Source organism: Microplitis mediator, chromosome 5, assembly GCF_029852145.1.
Source record: "Microplitis mediator isolate UGA2020A chromosome 5, iyMicMedi2.1, whole genome shotgun sequence".
Classification (NCBI taxonomy): domain Eukaryota; kingdom Metazoa; phylum Arthropoda; class Insecta; order Hymenoptera; family Braconidae; genus Microplitis; species Microplitis mediator.
In genome coordinates, this window is record NC_079973.1 from 23,840,677 (window position 1) to 23,858,748 (window position 18,072).

The 18,072-nt window shown below is 29.2% G+C and overlaps 2 protein-coding genes across 4 annotated transcripts; one reads left to right on the forward strand and one right to left on the reverse strand.

The window, feature by feature from the left end:
• The first annotated feature begins 216 nt into the window (after nt 1-216).
• On the forward strand, nt 217-18,027 carry LOC130668880 (protein windpipe). 3 transcript variants are annotated; one of them, XM_057471384.1, is made up of 4 exons: nt 217-647; nt 12,287-12,341; nt 14,276-16,439; nt 16,547-18,027. In XM_057471384.1, the coding sequence occupies exons 3-4, from the start codon at nt 14,372-14,374 to the stop codon at nt 16,555-16,557; spliced, it is 2,079 nt and encodes a 692-aa protein (XP_057327367.1). In that variant the 5' UTR covers nt 217-647; nt 12,287-12,341; nt 14,276-14,371; the 3' UTR covers nt 16,558-18,027. The 3 variants fall into 3 exon arrangements, with proteins under 3 accessions (XP_057327367.1, XP_057327365.1, XP_057327366.1); XM_057471382.1 differs by having other exon boundaries at nt 14,276-18,027; XM_057471383.1 differs by lacking the exon at nt 12,287-12,341 and having other exon boundaries at nt 14,276-18,027.
• Nucleotides 5,446-7,053, reverse strand: LOC130668894 (uncharacterized). The gene is made up of 3 exons (XM_057471405.1): nt 6,831-7,053; nt 5,936-6,099; nt 5,446-5,616 (listed from the first exon to the last, which is right to left on the reverse strand). Exons 1-3 carry the CDS (start codon nt 6,918-6,920, stop codon nt 5,481-5,483), a joined length of 390 nt encoding a protein of 129 aa, XP_057327388.1. The 5' UTR covers nt 6,921-7,053; the 3' UTR covers nt 5,446-5,480.
• Nucleotides 18,028-18,072: the final 45 nt, after the last annotated feature.

Consider the following 18,072-nt stretch of genomic DNA (forward strand, 5'->3'; position numbering starts at 1 on the left):
CTTGAATAAAATAAGGTAGATAGAGGGGGAGAGGGGGAGGGCGAGGGAGAGGGTGAGCAAGTGAGTGAGAAATATATAGATACATATATATAAAAGAGTAAGAGAGGTACATAAAAGCCGACAAGTCAAACAAGTAGGGGTATAAAAGACCCAAGAGAGGACGTTTTGAGCGTGTTTGGCCTGCTGTTGAGGAGTGTCATGTAGTGTATACTGTTGTAGTGTAGTAATGTAGAGAGCAGTTGTTGTGAGAGATCGTTGTAACTTGTGATAAATGAGAAAGAAAAAGATGAGACGAAAGAGTAAGAGTGAGTGAGTGAATGAGTGAGTAAGTGACGACTAATACACACGTAGCGAGCCCACGGTGGCGGACACTCGCGCTCCGCGGCAGTTCTTACTTGGACTTGCTTCGCGATAGATTGTATCGCTTCTTCGATTTTCGATTGATTCTCACCGATTGACTGGGAAACCGCGCATACGCGCGCTGGATTTAATTTCCGTCACGTGCATGCATTTATTAACAGTGCCGAAAGTGTAAAAGTGATTTATTTATTTATTTTTTGATAAATAAACTTATACTTATATATACACCGAATTTTGGTATTTTTTAAATTCACTGGTTCAGACAAGTGATGGAAAATATATTTGTGGTAAGTGAGTTTTAGTTTTTTTTTAATTTTAATTTTTTTATTTTAATATGTGTCATATTCACTTTCACTTATCGATATAATTATACGAGGACTCTAAGTGGACCCGAAGAAACGTGCGATCGGGTCAAGGCCTCGAGTTGCTTCCGTCGTTCTATCATAATCCGTTTCTATGTTATAATCCTTACGTATTATTTTTTACGATTATATCATTCTCTTTTTATTACTTACTTACTTACTTATGAATATACTATTTCCCAATGAATATAAAATTTTTTCAGTCATTAAGTTGATGTGATTTTTTTACGGAGTTGAAAGCTAATGAAAATTACTTTGGAGTAGTTACGGTGCAACCTGACTTTATTAAATTTTACGTTACATGTATTGGCAATTTTTTTGCGATTTAGTCTCGTATGATACATCTGTCTACTCCACTTGTTCGCGTAATACTATATATCGTGATTCCGGTACATAAAATATAAATATATATATATACACATGTATAAGACTTGGATGATATTGAGGCGAGAATGAAAGACGTCTTCTGCTTCGTCTGTTTTTTTTTTTTTTTAATTTATTATTTTTCTTTTATTGTAATACATTCATATATATAAATATATATTTTATACACCACAATAACCAATGGATTCTTCCATGGAATTTCCCACGCCACTAGCAAATTTTTTTTGTCCAAATATTTTACAAAAAAAAATTTATTTACAAAACACTATATATATATTGATATATATTTGTAAAAATTTCTAGACTTTTTTGAGAATAATTTTATTTTAAGTCAAAGAGTAAAAATTATTTAAAAAAATTTTAAATTCAAATTTTATTTAAAAACATCACGTGTATATATTTAACTTTTTTATTCACACTAATGAGTATATATATTATAGATTTATATATCTATACCTGTATGATTTCACTTATTCACAGAAGTATTATTACATCATTAAGTGATTTTATGATAATTATTATTGACGTTAGAATGATTGGAAAGTGATTTTGAATAAAAATTAACAAAAGTAATTTATAAATAGATTTAAAATAATTTGCTCGATTATATTTTTTTTACAAGATGAATTTTAGTACCGGTAAAAATAACGGCCTGACCATACTTGCATTCTTAAACCATAAAAGGTAAAACTGTTTGCTCAGTTGTGTAGCGTTGCTATGGAGTAACTTGAGCGGCATTTACGAAAAATTTTAAATATTGTTTATTATGTTAACCGTTCGCTCAAATTTTTTATCCAAAAAATTATTTTTTCATCCTCAACAATAACAATAACAATAATAATTATCATTATCATTAACTTTTACTTGTTCTCAGTAGTGCTTATAGATTCATTTTTAAATAATTGGATGACTTGCATTCAACCAAAACTTAGGCTTTCTTTTTCTTTATCATTAATTACATACTCGGTTTTTTTTTAAAATAGTAACAAAAAAAAATAATTATCTAAAATAGATAGAAAAAAAATAAAATTTCCAATTAATGCAATCACGTTTCGAAAGTTTCATAAATTCATCACCAAATATTTTTAAAAAATTTTAATTACATAGTTGATAATTTTGATGATTATATTTCAAAATGTTTCGACTCAGTTGATATTTAAGATAAGAATTTAGTTTTTTAAATTATTATTTTTATCATATAGTTACATACTATACGGCGGAATCTACATATACTAGTTGATACTCGTCAAATAATTACCAAGCTAAGTAAATGTATATAAATTTATAAAGTTGAATAAATTTTTTTCGTGTTATCAGCTTAGTCCTCGTGTATCGACTTAACTCTGTGTATCGTTTGCCCTCACACTTAACTTGTATAATATAACAAACGTATAAGACGATGCATAACATATATAATTGTATATATATGTACAACGGGCACCGGCCTCATGTAATTATGTAATAATAACCTAATCATATAAAGATACGTACTCATTATTATAATATTGATAATAATAATTTACTGTTCATTATTCCCATAATAGTCGACTGTACAAAATTTTTTAAACATATATATTATTCGCTTATTAAATATTTATGCTAAACAAGAGAATAATTAAAATTTCGAAATTAAGCCGCGTGACCTTGTAAATTTCTTATATTTTTTATGCATATATATAGATATATATTTACATACTATTTTTACTTAATGTATATAAGTAGTGAAGTGATGCAATTTAACAAATGATAAGTCGAGACATCATATGTCTTTGGCGAGATGAGAGGTCACTTAAAATTTGTTTGCTTATATATTATTATTTAAATTAAATAATTCGCTGTTTTAATTATTTTAATAATATTTTTTTATTTAGTATTTAAAAAGTATAGTAATTTTGAGGTATATTTTACTATCAATGCAGGCATGCTAATTTTTATTTTATTAACTGACATTAAAATAGCTTAAATAAATATTTAAACCATTTTTAAATTCAAGGATTTAAATATTTAAATGTTATTTACATTAGTCATTTTATATTATACATATAAATATATACATATACACAAATATATACAAGGACTTTGAACTCGGTGGAATTTACTGGGGGAAAAAATCGATCGGCGATATGCCAAGACCACGATCGACGTATATGTTAATCAATCGATGTCTAACGCGTAACATTAAAAAACATTTTAAACATCTTATCATGAACTTGACATAAGTATCAATATTATTACACAGAAACAATCTATTACTTGTAACTTATTACTCTTATTAGTATCATTAAACATTGAAATTATCGGCTTTAAAAATCTAATTACTCATATATCATCAATTACTTGATTAAAAGGATGGTCGGTAATGGGTAGTGTTATTTCGGGTAGTCTTGTCATTGAATAGAGAAGTTTCGGAGTAGAATTTGAGCTTTAGGAGAGATGTCCCAGGTCGAAACATCTAGCCTCGGTCAGTTCTCATCGAACCTAAGTAAGCCTCAATCCAGCCTCACTGAGTAAAAAAATCATTTTGAGCCTCAAATGATGTTCAAAGATTCTCAATAAGTCTCAATAAGCCTCAAATGATGCTCAAAAATCCTCAATAAGCCTCGATGAGCCTCAAATGAACCTAGTGAGTGAATAATTATACGAGTTTGATCAAATGTAATGTAAATTCGATTAGTATTATTTGAGAGTCATTGAGGCTCTTTGAGCATTATTTGAGGCTCAAAATGCTTTTTTAGCTCAGTGAGACTCGATTGAGGCTTGCAAGGAGAAAAAAATATTGTTCTCAGAAGTATACTGTATAGTTACAGTAACAATACGCTATAGTTATCTACTAGATTGTTACTGCAACGATCTACTGTATCGTTCTGACAACAATACGGTGGATAGCTCTGAGATCTATACGGTATCGTTCTGAGCCCTATCTGACGTCACGCACATTGAAAATTATATGAGATATTTAAAAACCTTTATCATTCATAAATAAATGATAAGCAAATAACTTTGATTAAATAAAATAATTTATAAAACTGATTTATTAGTTAGTTATAGTCTAAATAAATTTTAAATATAAATATAAATATATCTTTTAATTTTTTGAATTTATTTATTAGTAATTTAATTTTAAATTAAAGAATAATTCAGATCTCATTTGTTTATTAATTATTTTCTTCTATTTACGTATCACATTTAAATTATAAAACATCGACTATATATAATATTTAGATTTTTGGTTATGAATGTATATTTGATTACAAAAAGCATAAAAAAACACTTATCAATAAATATATCAACATAGTTATGGAGATTCTACTCTATTAATTTATTAATTACCCGTGGGTCCATATTTCAACATCACAATTATTTTTTACACTATTTTTTTTATTAAACGTCTGCTAGCAACAATTATACAATATTCAAAAGTTCGCGCGAAAATGGATGTTTAGTTAGGTTAGACGGTGCCGTGTGAGGTGACGACTACGGAAAGTCGTATAGGGCTCACAGCTATCTAATAGATAGTTACTGAAACGATACGGTATTGTTACCATAAGCATACGTATTGTTGTGGTAACGATCTACGAGTTACTATACTTTAGATCGTTCGAGGAGCTATATTTTTTTCTCCGTGTGGGTTCGATGAGAACTGACTGAGGCATATTTCGACCCGGGGTTTTGGAGTATGGATGTTTATGCATAGGGAGGTTCTAGAGCGATTCGTCATAATGCCAAATGTCTTATCAAGTAATTTTATAAATAAACAACGTTAAAATTGTACCCAAAAAAAAAAAATGCTGATTAATACAATGTATTATCACGAATGTTTTTGTTTTTCATTACTTTGTAACTGGTTATTGACGTTCAGTTACAAAAATGAATCACATGATCATAAGTAGTAAGAGGGCATTTCTTATCTACTGTTATTTTCAATACTCGTCATATGCATTCGTTACATTTAATTATCAGAAATTTATTGAATTAATACTTTAATCATCCGAAAAACTTATAAAACAAATATTTATTTATTTAATTTGGAACAAGATCCACTTAAAACACGAAATTTTTTCTCTCAGAGTAATGTTAACGATATTTTTATATTTTCTAAAAAAAAATCATATTTGAAATTTTATCATTGTTAAATGAAAAATTTTACAAAAATATTATTGTTTTTTTCTATTAATGACATCTGAAATTAACTGATTGATTTAAGCAATTTTTACAACGTAATAGTACCAATACCGAGAAAAATTTTGATGCTAACAAGTAAAATATATTTCTTATCTTAAATATTAAAATAGATAGTTAAATGAAGAAAAATAATTTTAAAAGTAAAATTAAGGTGACTTTGGTGATACAATTAAATTCGTATGGATCATCGTTTTAGGTAAATATATCACTATTTGGTGCATAAATATCATATTGAGTTGTATTTTCACGACAATAATAAGTGAAAGCTTGAGAAGAAAGTATTTCCCGTACACGTATACAACGATACATATCACTTTTGCATCTACATCTGTTTTTTAAAAATTAAATTTATTATTATCAATTAAGTATTTTATTATCTTTGTTACACGCAGAGAAATTTTTAGTTAAAATTACCCAAAAAGTATGTTACTGTGAGGACATGTGGTAAATATATAAATTTTTCCCATGCACATGAGAATACACATGGTAAAATACACTACTCGATAGCATGTAAGCGAAGTGCAATTTCTACTAACAACATAGTAAAAATTTGGTTACTGGATAGATGTCCTTACAGTATCAAACTTTATGGGTAATTTTTACTCAAAAATTCTCTATGTGTATAATCATAATAGTGATAAATTTACTTGTTTAATATAAAACTTTTGAAGACTTTATCAAATCCAAATGATGGTTTCGCCATTTCATATACATACCATCCGCATGGCATATCATGACCACAAATTCTCAATTCACTTAAATTTTGTGGGTTTGTTTGATTTGATAATTTTATTTCATTAGTAGATTCTTTCTATAACAGTAACAGTAGGTTTAAAATTTCATGAATTATTACATAATTATTAAAATCACAATTTAATTAATTAATATACACGCAGAGAAATTTTTTAGTAAAAATTACCCAAATAGTTTGATACTGTGCGGATATGTGGTAAATATCTAAATTTTTCCCATGTACATTGTAAAATATACTACTCAAAAGCATGTAAATGAAGTGCAATTTCAACTAGCAACATATTAAAAATTAAGTTACTGGCTAGATGTCTTTACAGTAGCAAACTTTATGCACTGAGAGAACAATTTACTTGAGCCAAATGAGATTTGTTTCAGACAAATAAATCCCCTATTTGAATGGACCCAATCAGTATCTATTTGAGACAAACATATGATTCATTTGAATGAAATAATGATTTGTTTATAGTTAACAAATCTGTATTTGGATGGTAGCACTGTAGCGTCACCAGCCGTAGTGAAATTTTTTTCAACTAAGATTTGTTAACTATAAACAAATATATAGTTGAATGAAATAAATGATTTTTTTCATACAAATAAATCTATTTAGTTGGCTCAAATAAATTGTTCTCTCAGTGAGGGTAATTTTTACTCAAAAATTATCTGGGTGTATATGTTTTTTTTTTATTTATTAATAGATTTATATTTATAGTCGGATGTGCTTAAACAATTGAATGAAATAATTCAAATTTTTAATAAAAGTAAAAAATTATTTTAATGAATTATATATACCTCCATCATTATTTTTGCTGATTCTCCAAACATCAAGGGAATAACGAAAAAACTGATGATGATCTGAACGAAATAATTTAACAAAATCATTTTTCTCTGCAGACTATTTTATCTTTATTTACTTAAAATAATTTTTATTATTATGTAATTATCACTTTTTATTAATGTTACAGTCAAAATTAAAAAATTTACAATATTTATATGTCGTGACTAATGTATTTCACCCGTTGGCTTTCCGTGAAAATATAAAAAGTAACCGATTTGTTGTCCGCTTTAATAGTCTCTTTTGATGACCATGAGTAACAGTGGGAGTAAGAGAAATGATAAACGAAAAGATTAAAATTTTAAACCAATGTTAGAGATATTTGTAAACATGCTGTGGTATAGGGTGAAAATTTCCACTCTTCTCGAAAATTCGGTATAGAAACCTTCATCACAAATGATTAAAGTTTTTTAAGAAGGATAAAATTAAACAACCATTTCGATTTTAAATTGTAAAAATAATTTATCAAAATCTCAAAATGGAGCTGTAAAAAATTTTTTCTTATAGGGGAGCCTGGGTCACGAAGGCCCCCCTCAAAAATTAGGTAAAAAAATTTTTTTTCATTTTCCGGCAAATTATGACCTCTACAATGTTTTTATCATATTTTAATCCAATATGTGATATGTGAGGTAAAATGGACCACTCGAAAAAAATTTTTTTTTTCATTTTTCGTCAAGTTATGACCTTTTTAATGTGTTTATTATATTTTAGGTAAATATGTAATATGTGGGGCAAAATGGACCACTAGAAAAAAAAAAATTGTAACGAAAAAATTATTTTTATTTTTATTTTTCCGTCAAGTTAATTTTTTCGTTACAACTTTTTTTTTTAAGTGGTCCATTTTTCTCTACATATCACATATTCGCCTAAAATATAGTAATAACATTATAAAGGTCATAACTTGACGGGAAATAAAAAAACATTTTTTTTTATAATTTTTTGGGGAGGGGGCCTTCGTGCCCCAGAAAAAAAAAATTTTTTTTTTCGATTTTTTGCAAAATTTCGACTGATTTTTCCGAAATAAACGAATTTGATGGTTAAAAGCCACAAGAAGACAAAACCGGCTTAAGGGGGCCTTCGTGCCTCAGGCTCCCCTAATTCATTTTTTAGATTTTGATTTTGCCCAAACCATTTTTTTTTCTTTTTATTTATTATCAATTTCTATCAAATAAGCAATAGTAAATATACAAAAATTTAGAAAATTTTTATCTGTGAGTTTGCGAAAAATGATTAAAAAATGGAAAAATGGAGTTCCATTTCCGCATATTTATTGTTGTATTTTTTTTTTTATTTATCAATAATATAAAGAAATAATTCTTGGCAACTTATATCATTAGTCTATTATTAAAAATAAAAAATGAATCACAAGGTATATTGTATGATCCGGTGTTTGATTCTACGTGCATTTCATATATAGCTGCCTTTTAACTGTCGTCAAGTCTTAGGACGTCTACATTTATTTGTACATCCATAAACGTATGAGTATAAAAATGAGTAACAAGTATTGTATTATTATTATTATTAATTATAAAGTATGTAAAACAAATGTAAGAAAGAATATATGAGTGTTTAGAGTCCATATGTTAGTTTGTACCGACCTCGTGATTATAAATGCCGATGCTCCAGGGCATTGATGCTCTTTGACCCTCTACTCTACTCTGTATTTTTTGTTTATTCCATCTTAATATTTTACATACAGACAAGGTATATTAATTGATATTATTGCGTTGATACTTTTAAAATATCTAATATACAAATTAAAATTACATAATCCAAGAGGTACTGGAATTTAATTTGCATTATATCCTGTGTTTTTTTTTTATATATGTTTTTTAAAAAAATATCTTGTCAATAGAATTCAATTGAATCCTAAAGATAAAATTTTTTTTAAAACTATTTACAACCATTCATGAAAAATTCATGATCTGTTTGATCGATATCGTGTTTATTGAAGGAAAAAAATGTAATATACAATAATGACGGTTACAAAAAAGTTGAGATTTTTTATTTCGATACGGGTTGAGAAATATATATGTATATCATTTAAAAATAAAAATTAATGGACATAAAACAAATTATAAGTTAAAAAAAAAATTTGTTTAAAATACAAGTAAATATTTATAATTTTTATAAAAATTTGGTCATTATTTTTAGTACCAGTTATTTAATATTTATTTTTATAGACGTAAACATAAGCTCAGTGTTTAGTTTTAAAAATATGTCTTCAAATAAATCTCAATAATATATTGGGGCCATGTTTTTTTTATTAGGCTGTATTTTTCAAAATTATTCAAAATCTAAACCCACGAACGCGAGTTACACGCAAGTCAATGCCTGATCAATTTTAAAATCAGTCGTACCCTGATTCAAAATATGACTATCTTCATTTAATATCGCGAATTCAAATGAATTTTTATTTGCACCCTCTTATCTTACAACTACTATCAAACTCTTCAAGCTCCAAAAAAAAGTTACATTTTATAAAAAACTTTAGAAAATTTAAGAAATCGAAGCTAAATACAAAAAATAAGGCAAATTGTTATTTTTTTTAATTTTTCGTCATCGACATCTTTTGAACCAATCGACAGATTTTAAGATTTAAGGTGGCATTCGATGCGGTTTTGTAATTTCTAACGCTAAAAGAATACTTTGGAAGTTATAAGTTGAAGGATTTTGATTTTATTAACAAAAAAACACTTAGCAACTATAGTGAACTTGATAAAATTTTATAAGAGTTCATTTAATATTATAGTTAATTCTTGTAATTGAGTTATTAAATTAGAGGGAGGGGTTTTTATATTAATTTTTTCTAAAATCTACCTTCCTTTCTGGCTGCCAGATGGCATTTTTTTTTATTAGACTGTATTTTTTTCAAAATTCTACAAAATTTAAACCCACGAACATGAGTTACACGCAAGTCAATGCCTGATCAACTTTAAAATCAATCGTACCCTGATTTAAAACATGACAATCTTTATTTAATATCGTGAATTCAAATAAATTTTTATTTGCACCCTCTTATCTAACAAACATCTATATCTTTTAGCAGTATAAAATGACAGTAATAAAAAATGATTATCGTCAATACAATTAAAATAATTTTATTAAAAATACCTCAGTAAACAAATCGATTATTTTATCTGATTATTTTTTAATTGTATTAATAAATAATTATAGGTACTTTAAATAATGACCAATAATAATTTTTAAAAAATATATATATTTATGTATAATTATAAAATGATAAAAAATCAGATTCTTGTAGTTTATGGCTTCTGGTTAAAGGAAAATAATTTAAACGTCTTATAAAATTAACGATAACAGCATTAATGATGATATTACATTAATAAAAAAAAACATATTTGATAACCGATACATAACGTGCGTGGTAAAACTGGACCACGAGCAATAGAAAGTACCGTTAGTCTTATCCCACACACAGTTAAGTCTTGAATGAAAAGAAAAGATATATATTTTTAATATCTCGCGCTTACCATCGGTCTTATACTCAACTATATATATTTATATACAGAAAAAAAAAATCTATTGTCCTGTCGATACAAGTTTCTTCCGATTGTCATTGAAGCACCGAGGTCTATATAGAACAGACACGCCTTTCTTTATTTAAATATTTATCCATCGACAATTAAATGGGACAATATACTTCCCAGGTAGGAATCGCCAAGGCTGACGATAGGCCGAGCCTTGGCCCTGTTGTCACTTGCCAAGCTTCGGCAGCTGACCATTGGCCCAAGCCTCGGCCAGGGCTTGGCCCAATGGTTTGATTACGTTAAGCCAAGTCTTGGCAGCTAACCATTGGCCCAAGTCTAGGCCGAGGCTTGGTCCAATGGTTTCATTAACTTAAGCCGAGCCTTGGGTAGTGACCATTGGCCCGAGCCTCGGCCAGGGCCAGGCCCGATAGTTTAATTTTTGTTAAATCGAGCCTTGGCCGCTGACCATTGGCCCGAGGATCGGCCGAGGCTAGGTCCGATAGTTTAATTTTTGTCAAGCCGAGCCTTGGCAGCTGACCATTGGCCAATGCCTCAGCCTGGGTTAAATTTTTATTTAATATTAAAATTATCAACTTTGCATGTATCTATATATATGTATACAGAGAAGACCAGGGCATAACGGTCTACCGAGTATACAATTAATATCAAGAGTTGAAATTTTTTAAATAGTAAAATTATTTGATATACAATAATTTTCATTTAATTAGTTATTGCTATGCACAAAACTTTAGTTAACATGAAATTTTTATTTTTGGCGGGCAAAATGGGGTATCCTTTAAAAAAGTTGAAAAAAAAAATTCTGAAAGTTGATCAAATTTCATTAAATTCAAATTTTTTATATGTAATATACATAAAGAAAAATTACATTTCACATCATTGGTGGATACAAAGGCACAAAAAATTTTTTTTTGTGGGGCAGAGAGGCCCCTCTCCAAAAAATGATAATTTCTTTTTTTATTAAATTGTTTTCAACATTAAGAATATATTTCTTTCTCTTGACAATTATTTTTGGTTTTATAATACTCAAAAAAAATTTTTTTAGGTGTAATAAATCGTTTCCCCTCGATTAGCTTAATTACTAATTGTTATTTAATAAAAAATAACAATTCGATATTTTTTATTTGTCATTATTGTGAACCCAAAAAACGTATTTTTTGATTTTTTAGATTACAGATTATTTTGCATTAAATTATTCATTTATATCAAATCATAAAATTACAAATTGATAAAAATATGTCATTACTCATCAGACAATTTTAAGTTCATTAAATAAAACTACATTTCACCTCATCTTTACGATCTAATATTTCTGAATTAAATTGTATTTAAATAATTAACAAGCAAAAAAATCATGATTATCTGGACATCAGATTTAGCACAGTGGATAGCGTTCCGGCCTAGTAATCAGAAGGATCTCAGTTCGAACCCCGGTAGCCCCCAAATAATTTTATTCGTTATTTCCCATTAATTCAGTAATTAGTTAATTACACTCCAATGTAATGTCGATAAAAGTGTGATCAAACTTTTTTTTAATTATATTTATTAATTTAAATAATAATATTTTAGATCGAGCATTGGGTGAGCCTTAGATTTTTTGCTTCCCGAGGTTTGGCCGAGGCTTGATTTTTTGTTTCCCAAGCCTTGGCCAAGACTCAATTTTTTGTTTCCCAAGACTCGGCCGAGGCTTGATATTTCGTTCCCCAAGGCTGGGGACATGGCTATCATCCAAGGCTTGGACCAATCCTTGGCCCAATGCTCAGCCAAGGCACGTGCCAAGCCTTGCATAATCCTAGTGACGCTTGGCCAAGGCTTGGTCCAAACCTTGCCCAGTTGTTCTTTCCTACCTGGGAATTGTAATGTATATGCAGATTAAATAAAACATTATTGTTAATATGTTACAGATGCTACCAGTGACAAATCGTTGTCCAGTTTCTGCACCGTCGAACTAAATGACTTGTATGTTGCCACTCTTAAATAATTTTCTATTAATAATCATTACTTTAGTGAGTCAAATTATCATCACGTGTTTTTTTTTTGTAATTAAAAATAATTTTTAGCCAACTTTTTTCCGTTGATACTTTTTATCTGTTTATATATACATATATACATATACATATACATATATATAAATTTTTTTTGTTGCTAATAAATATTATTGCGAGATGTCTTACGATCTTCGAGGACACCAGAGGCCAAACCACTTTCGACTTTCGAGTTCGCGAATAAAACTCGGTCTTGTTTGGTCTTCTGCGATATGCGTAATCGGATATTCCTACTACAGTGGATACTGTCGACACTTGTTATTATTAATATTATTATTATTTTTTGTTTTGAAATATATCAATATATGTTTTTAAAAAATATACATATAAAGAAAAAATGTAAATAACAATACATTTTTAAATAATTTAATAATTCCTGGCTCGTGATTTGAATGCAAAAAAAAAATAACAATAATAATAATAATAACAACTTGTGATTATTATTGAATATCTTGTTTTACTTTTTCAACAATTGTAATTATTGTTTATACTTTACTTGAGTATGACAAACGTCCACAAAAAGATTTCAATTCTTAACGTCATACGTCGTTTCAATGTAATATATTTATAAAAACGGTTTAAAAACAAGATTGTCAAGTTTGCGTTGTTATTAGTTCATAGTAACACTTGTTAACATTATTCTTTATATTTGTAATAACTTGTCTTTCTCAAGTATTTGTTCCCTTTCTGTTTAAAACTACTATACTGTTATTACTGTTATTATTATCATTATAGATTTTTTTTTCATTATTAATAACGTTTTTTTGTATAAATTTAAACGTCACTACGTGGACTATGCGCCTCTGCGTCTAGAAAATTATTATTGACGTATACGTGTCGGTTTAGTCGCGTCGTATGTTAATGTATTGTAAATAGATATATTATAATGTATACCTGAATTATTTAAATCCATCTTTCTAAATGCATTTATAATAAAAGATTAATTTTTCGGAGAAATTTTTTTTGTTATCTTTGAAATACATGTAATTTATTACTGAACTAATGCTTTTATTATGGTAATGTCTAATAGTTTATAGAAAAATATTTATTTTTAAATAATGAATATATTATTTAATTATTTTTTAAAATATATATCTACATCTATGACTTATATATGAGATTCTTTATCGCGGTAATCGCGAAAATTAACAGATATTTCAATGGAAAATTGATATACTTTAGAAATAATAAATAGTTTATTTACGGTTTTATTCAAACGTTTTAAATATAAATTATTAATTTCGTGATTAAAAAAAAATAAATATTGAAATTAATTAAATTTACTGTAATTAAATGAGCGGAATATTGCTAGTATTTGATAAAATATTTTTTTAAAGATAAATACTTGATGAAATAATTTTTTTTTACTTTTAAATGTGCATTGAATCGCTATCATTTTTATCAAAGTCTTTTATCAATAAATATATCGCTAAGTACAAAATTTATCAGTGATTTAAAACGACTGAATATCTCCGTAAGTTATTAAAGAATTCAAGTATATATATAGATATATATTATAACCATTGAATGTATTTTTATATTCACAAAATATTATGTAATATATTTAAAATAATTCTCATGAATACTTTCAATCATAATACACAATATATATATATATATATATATTAATAATTATAGACTGCGGTATTAATAAAAATAATTTTAATTATAAACTCTTGGACGTTCATTAGCCTACTAACACTGTCGAGAACCAATTAGACATATGAATAATTAATAGTTAATATATTTTTTCAAATGACGTTTATTTTTTTTCTTCTTCTTAAATAATTACTACTCATTATTATGTTGTATTTTTCTCAGTAATTATTTTTCCACTATTGATTTCAGATCGACAGCAGCCTGAAGAGACAACGTCAGTTAGATGATAAAAACTAAAGTTAAAAACGCATAACAACAACAGTAACAAAAAAAAAAAGTAAAAAAATGCCAGTGACGAGAGTAGCGTGTTCATCCTCGTTGGTAGTTTTTATGCTGACATTGGTATTGCTAAGTGAGCCAAGGCCTAGCAATGGACTCTGTACATTCAAGAAAAATGGTACCTTTGCAAGGTGTCACTATCTTGAGGATGTAAATACGATAGATGAAACACCACTTGAATGGTTGAAAAGTTTAAAAGTATTATCTGCTGGGCGGCATTTATCCGCAGACAGTGGAGTTTTTGATAATCTAACAAATTTACGTCATCTGGATCTTTCAAATGGTAAATTAAAAACAATAGATCCCAGTTGTTTTCGTCATCTTCGTAGTTTACGGAGTCTCGATCTCTCTGACAATCATTTGACCCACTTGTCACCTGGTACTCTTGTAGAATTAGATCACCTTGAATCTTTGAACCTAAAGAAAAACTCACTTGAACAAATTCCTGCCGACATCATTAATCTGATCGATTTAAAGTATTTGGATATATCGCACAACAATCTTAACTGCGACTGTGAGTTTCTTAAAACACGTGACAGTATTACTAAGCGCGGCCTTTCAATATCGAAAAAGACCGAGTGTAATGGACCGGAAAGTTTAAAGGGACAGTTATTGATTGAATTAGAAACCCATCGGGTTTGTATGATCGATGAGGCCGATAGCCTTGAGGGCATGCAAATGGACCAACCGCTAGTCCCCGAAGGCTCGGGAGAAGGTTCCGGCGATGCTTTTGATGAACTGGAAGCCGAAGATATACCTGAAGAAGACGAAAAAATAACAAACGAAAGCGAAATTAATGGTAACACGACTTCGATACCCGTCGAAGTATCTCTGACACCTGAGACTACGACTTCCGGTCCTGGTGATGACGATGACGGCATTTTTTTCACCGAAGATGCAGACAAACATACGACAACAACCACCACAACCACGACAACATCTACTACGTCTACTGCGACGGAAACTGATGTAGAAACGACGACAGCCACTGAAAATGTTGAAACAACTGCTGAAGTTGATAAAGCCGACGAACTGTGGGGTAAAGAAGGTTCTGGTGACGATGATGCCGATGATCCGTGGATTAATGAAGGCTCTGGTGAAGGTTCTGGCAGCGGAATTCCTCACATTACTTGGGACGATGGTGTCTTGCAGCGAAATCTAGATGAAACGAACCAAGAAAATTCTACTGTTTCTGTGTCAACATCGACTACTACATCTGGAGGCTTATTTGATTCACTGTTTAGTATACTCTGGGGCACGACTACAGAATCATCTCCGACTTCGACTACAGAAGATTTGGATCTTGAAGAAGAACAATTTATCAAAGCAACTTCAGAAGCTACTTTGCACGAAGAAAAACCTACAGAACGTGAAGAAAAAACTGACAGCGAAGTTATCACTCCGGTGCACGTGGTTCCAGTTGATAGCGAGAATATTAAACCGCGCGTTCTTGATGACGGTAAACTCGAGCAAGTAAAGGCAGAAACGCCAGTTGACGTTACTGGTACGACAGTCGACACAAAGGCGTCAGATGCCGTCGCGGATACACAACAAACGCAAAAAGGAATGGGCTCTTACATTGTGCTAGCTATTTTGTTGGCTGTACTTGCAACTTTAATCGCTTTTGCTGCTTACAAAGGAAATTTCTGCAAAGGCGGACGCAAACGCAATGATCACAACGACAATATTGACGTTGAAAATGGTACTGAGTTGAAGGACTTGAGAAAATCATTGCTGGAAACATCGAATTCGGTTCAACCAAAGATTGCCACTAATGGCAACAACAGTAAACCAGAAACTCGCCCGCTAGTTAAGTCCGCAAAGGAAGCTGATGATGATATTGCTAAGCTACACGAGGATGAACCCAGTGCCAGGTACATCGGGACACTGAGCGACTCAACTGTTGATCCCGTGAAACCCCCCAGGAAATCTTTTTCCCCGAACGATTTTGACAATGAGAACAATAAAATGGACGGTACTAATGAAAAAATAGTTACTACACCTCAATTGTCATCTGATCCATCAATAATGCGATATCCCAGGGTATCTAATAACAGAGACATTATCACTAATGGTAATGGAACTAGTAATAATCGTGATTCACTTTCATCACTGGGTGGATCTCCATCAATTGGATCCCATTCACGTTTGTCTAACTCACGACTTAATCATGATTTACAGCCACCTGCTAGTCCTGGTGCTCAACGGGTTAAGATAACTCTTCAAGATATTCCTGACAGTGTACCGAAAACGCCACTACTAATTACGAGAACAAAAGCCGGCGAAAACCTAGTCAAGACATCCTGAAGATTTTATTTTTATTATTGCACAGTAAAAAACGAATCGTCAAAGTGTAAAAAAAGCCTGTGTTCAAATTCTGAGTGTTGAATTTTTAACACTTTCATGTGTCAATTTAACACACAGTATTTATCTTGTTTGAACTGATGCAATCGATTGATTTTTTAACACACAGAAATGTTATTTTATACGAAAGTAACACCTCTATATGCTACTGTCAAATCAACACACAACCCGAGTCAAAAAACAAATTCTAGTTTAATTCTCAAAAGTCTCAATTCCTTTGATGTTTTATTTCTCGCCCAGAAAGTAACTCTACTTTAGTACTCAAAATCTTCAATGAGAACTATCAGGTCTGAGCGCGAATAATTTATCGATTTTTAATTATAAGTAAGACCTCAAAATCCTTAACGAATGAAAAGTTATGTTTTGGACTTTGAAAAATTTTGAATAGAAAAGGGAGGGGAGAGAATAAGTCGAATGAGACTTTTGAGGTTCAAATGCGGATAAAATTATTCCTGTATATTTTGAGTAACTACTACTTTGAGGACTAAACTAGGATAACTTTCTATACTGTTGTCAATCTTCAAATTATAAATTGACTCTCAAAAACCTCATTGAGAACTTTGAGACTTGAATCCGACTTTGTTTTTTGACTCGGGAAAATATGTTAAAAATAATCTCGACCATCACAAAAGAATTCTTGGAAAATTTGATACTGCTACATGTACGCGTGTAACTTTTTTAACACTTACGATATGTTAAAATAACATATAAATAAGTGTAAAACGTTCAATTTACTCACGATATATGTTGATTTTGACGAATCTTTTTTTACTGTGTATTTTTATCCTCATTATTTAAATTTATTAAAATAATTTATGTGATGATGTTAAGACATTATTATTTTCCAGAGTTTAAAAGTTTTTCTATAGACTTTTCAGGTCTTATTTTTTTTAATTAATTAATTAATTAATTAATTAATTAAGTAATTAATTGGGAAAAAATTAAGACAGAAACTCTTAAATCCTGGAGACATATTTTTAATTGACTGCCGTGATTGGGTTATTATTTAAAAGCCACGTTGTCGCAGTCGATTTTATAAATTAAGTAGAAAAATAATTGTTAATTTATTATCAATAAACATTAATTATCAATCGATTTATTGATAAATAAATAAGTATGGATATTTTTAAGATAATGAGTATATTTTTTTTAATAGATTATACAATAAATAAATACTTATAGATTTAATAAATTTAAATAAACTCGATTCCTATAAATATATATTTAAATAAATTTTAGTGTAAGTCAGATAATAGATTTATGACAAGGCATTATTTATACTGTTAGTTATAAAAATTAGTATAAAAATATTAAGTATGAAAGATTATGAACAAATTTATATT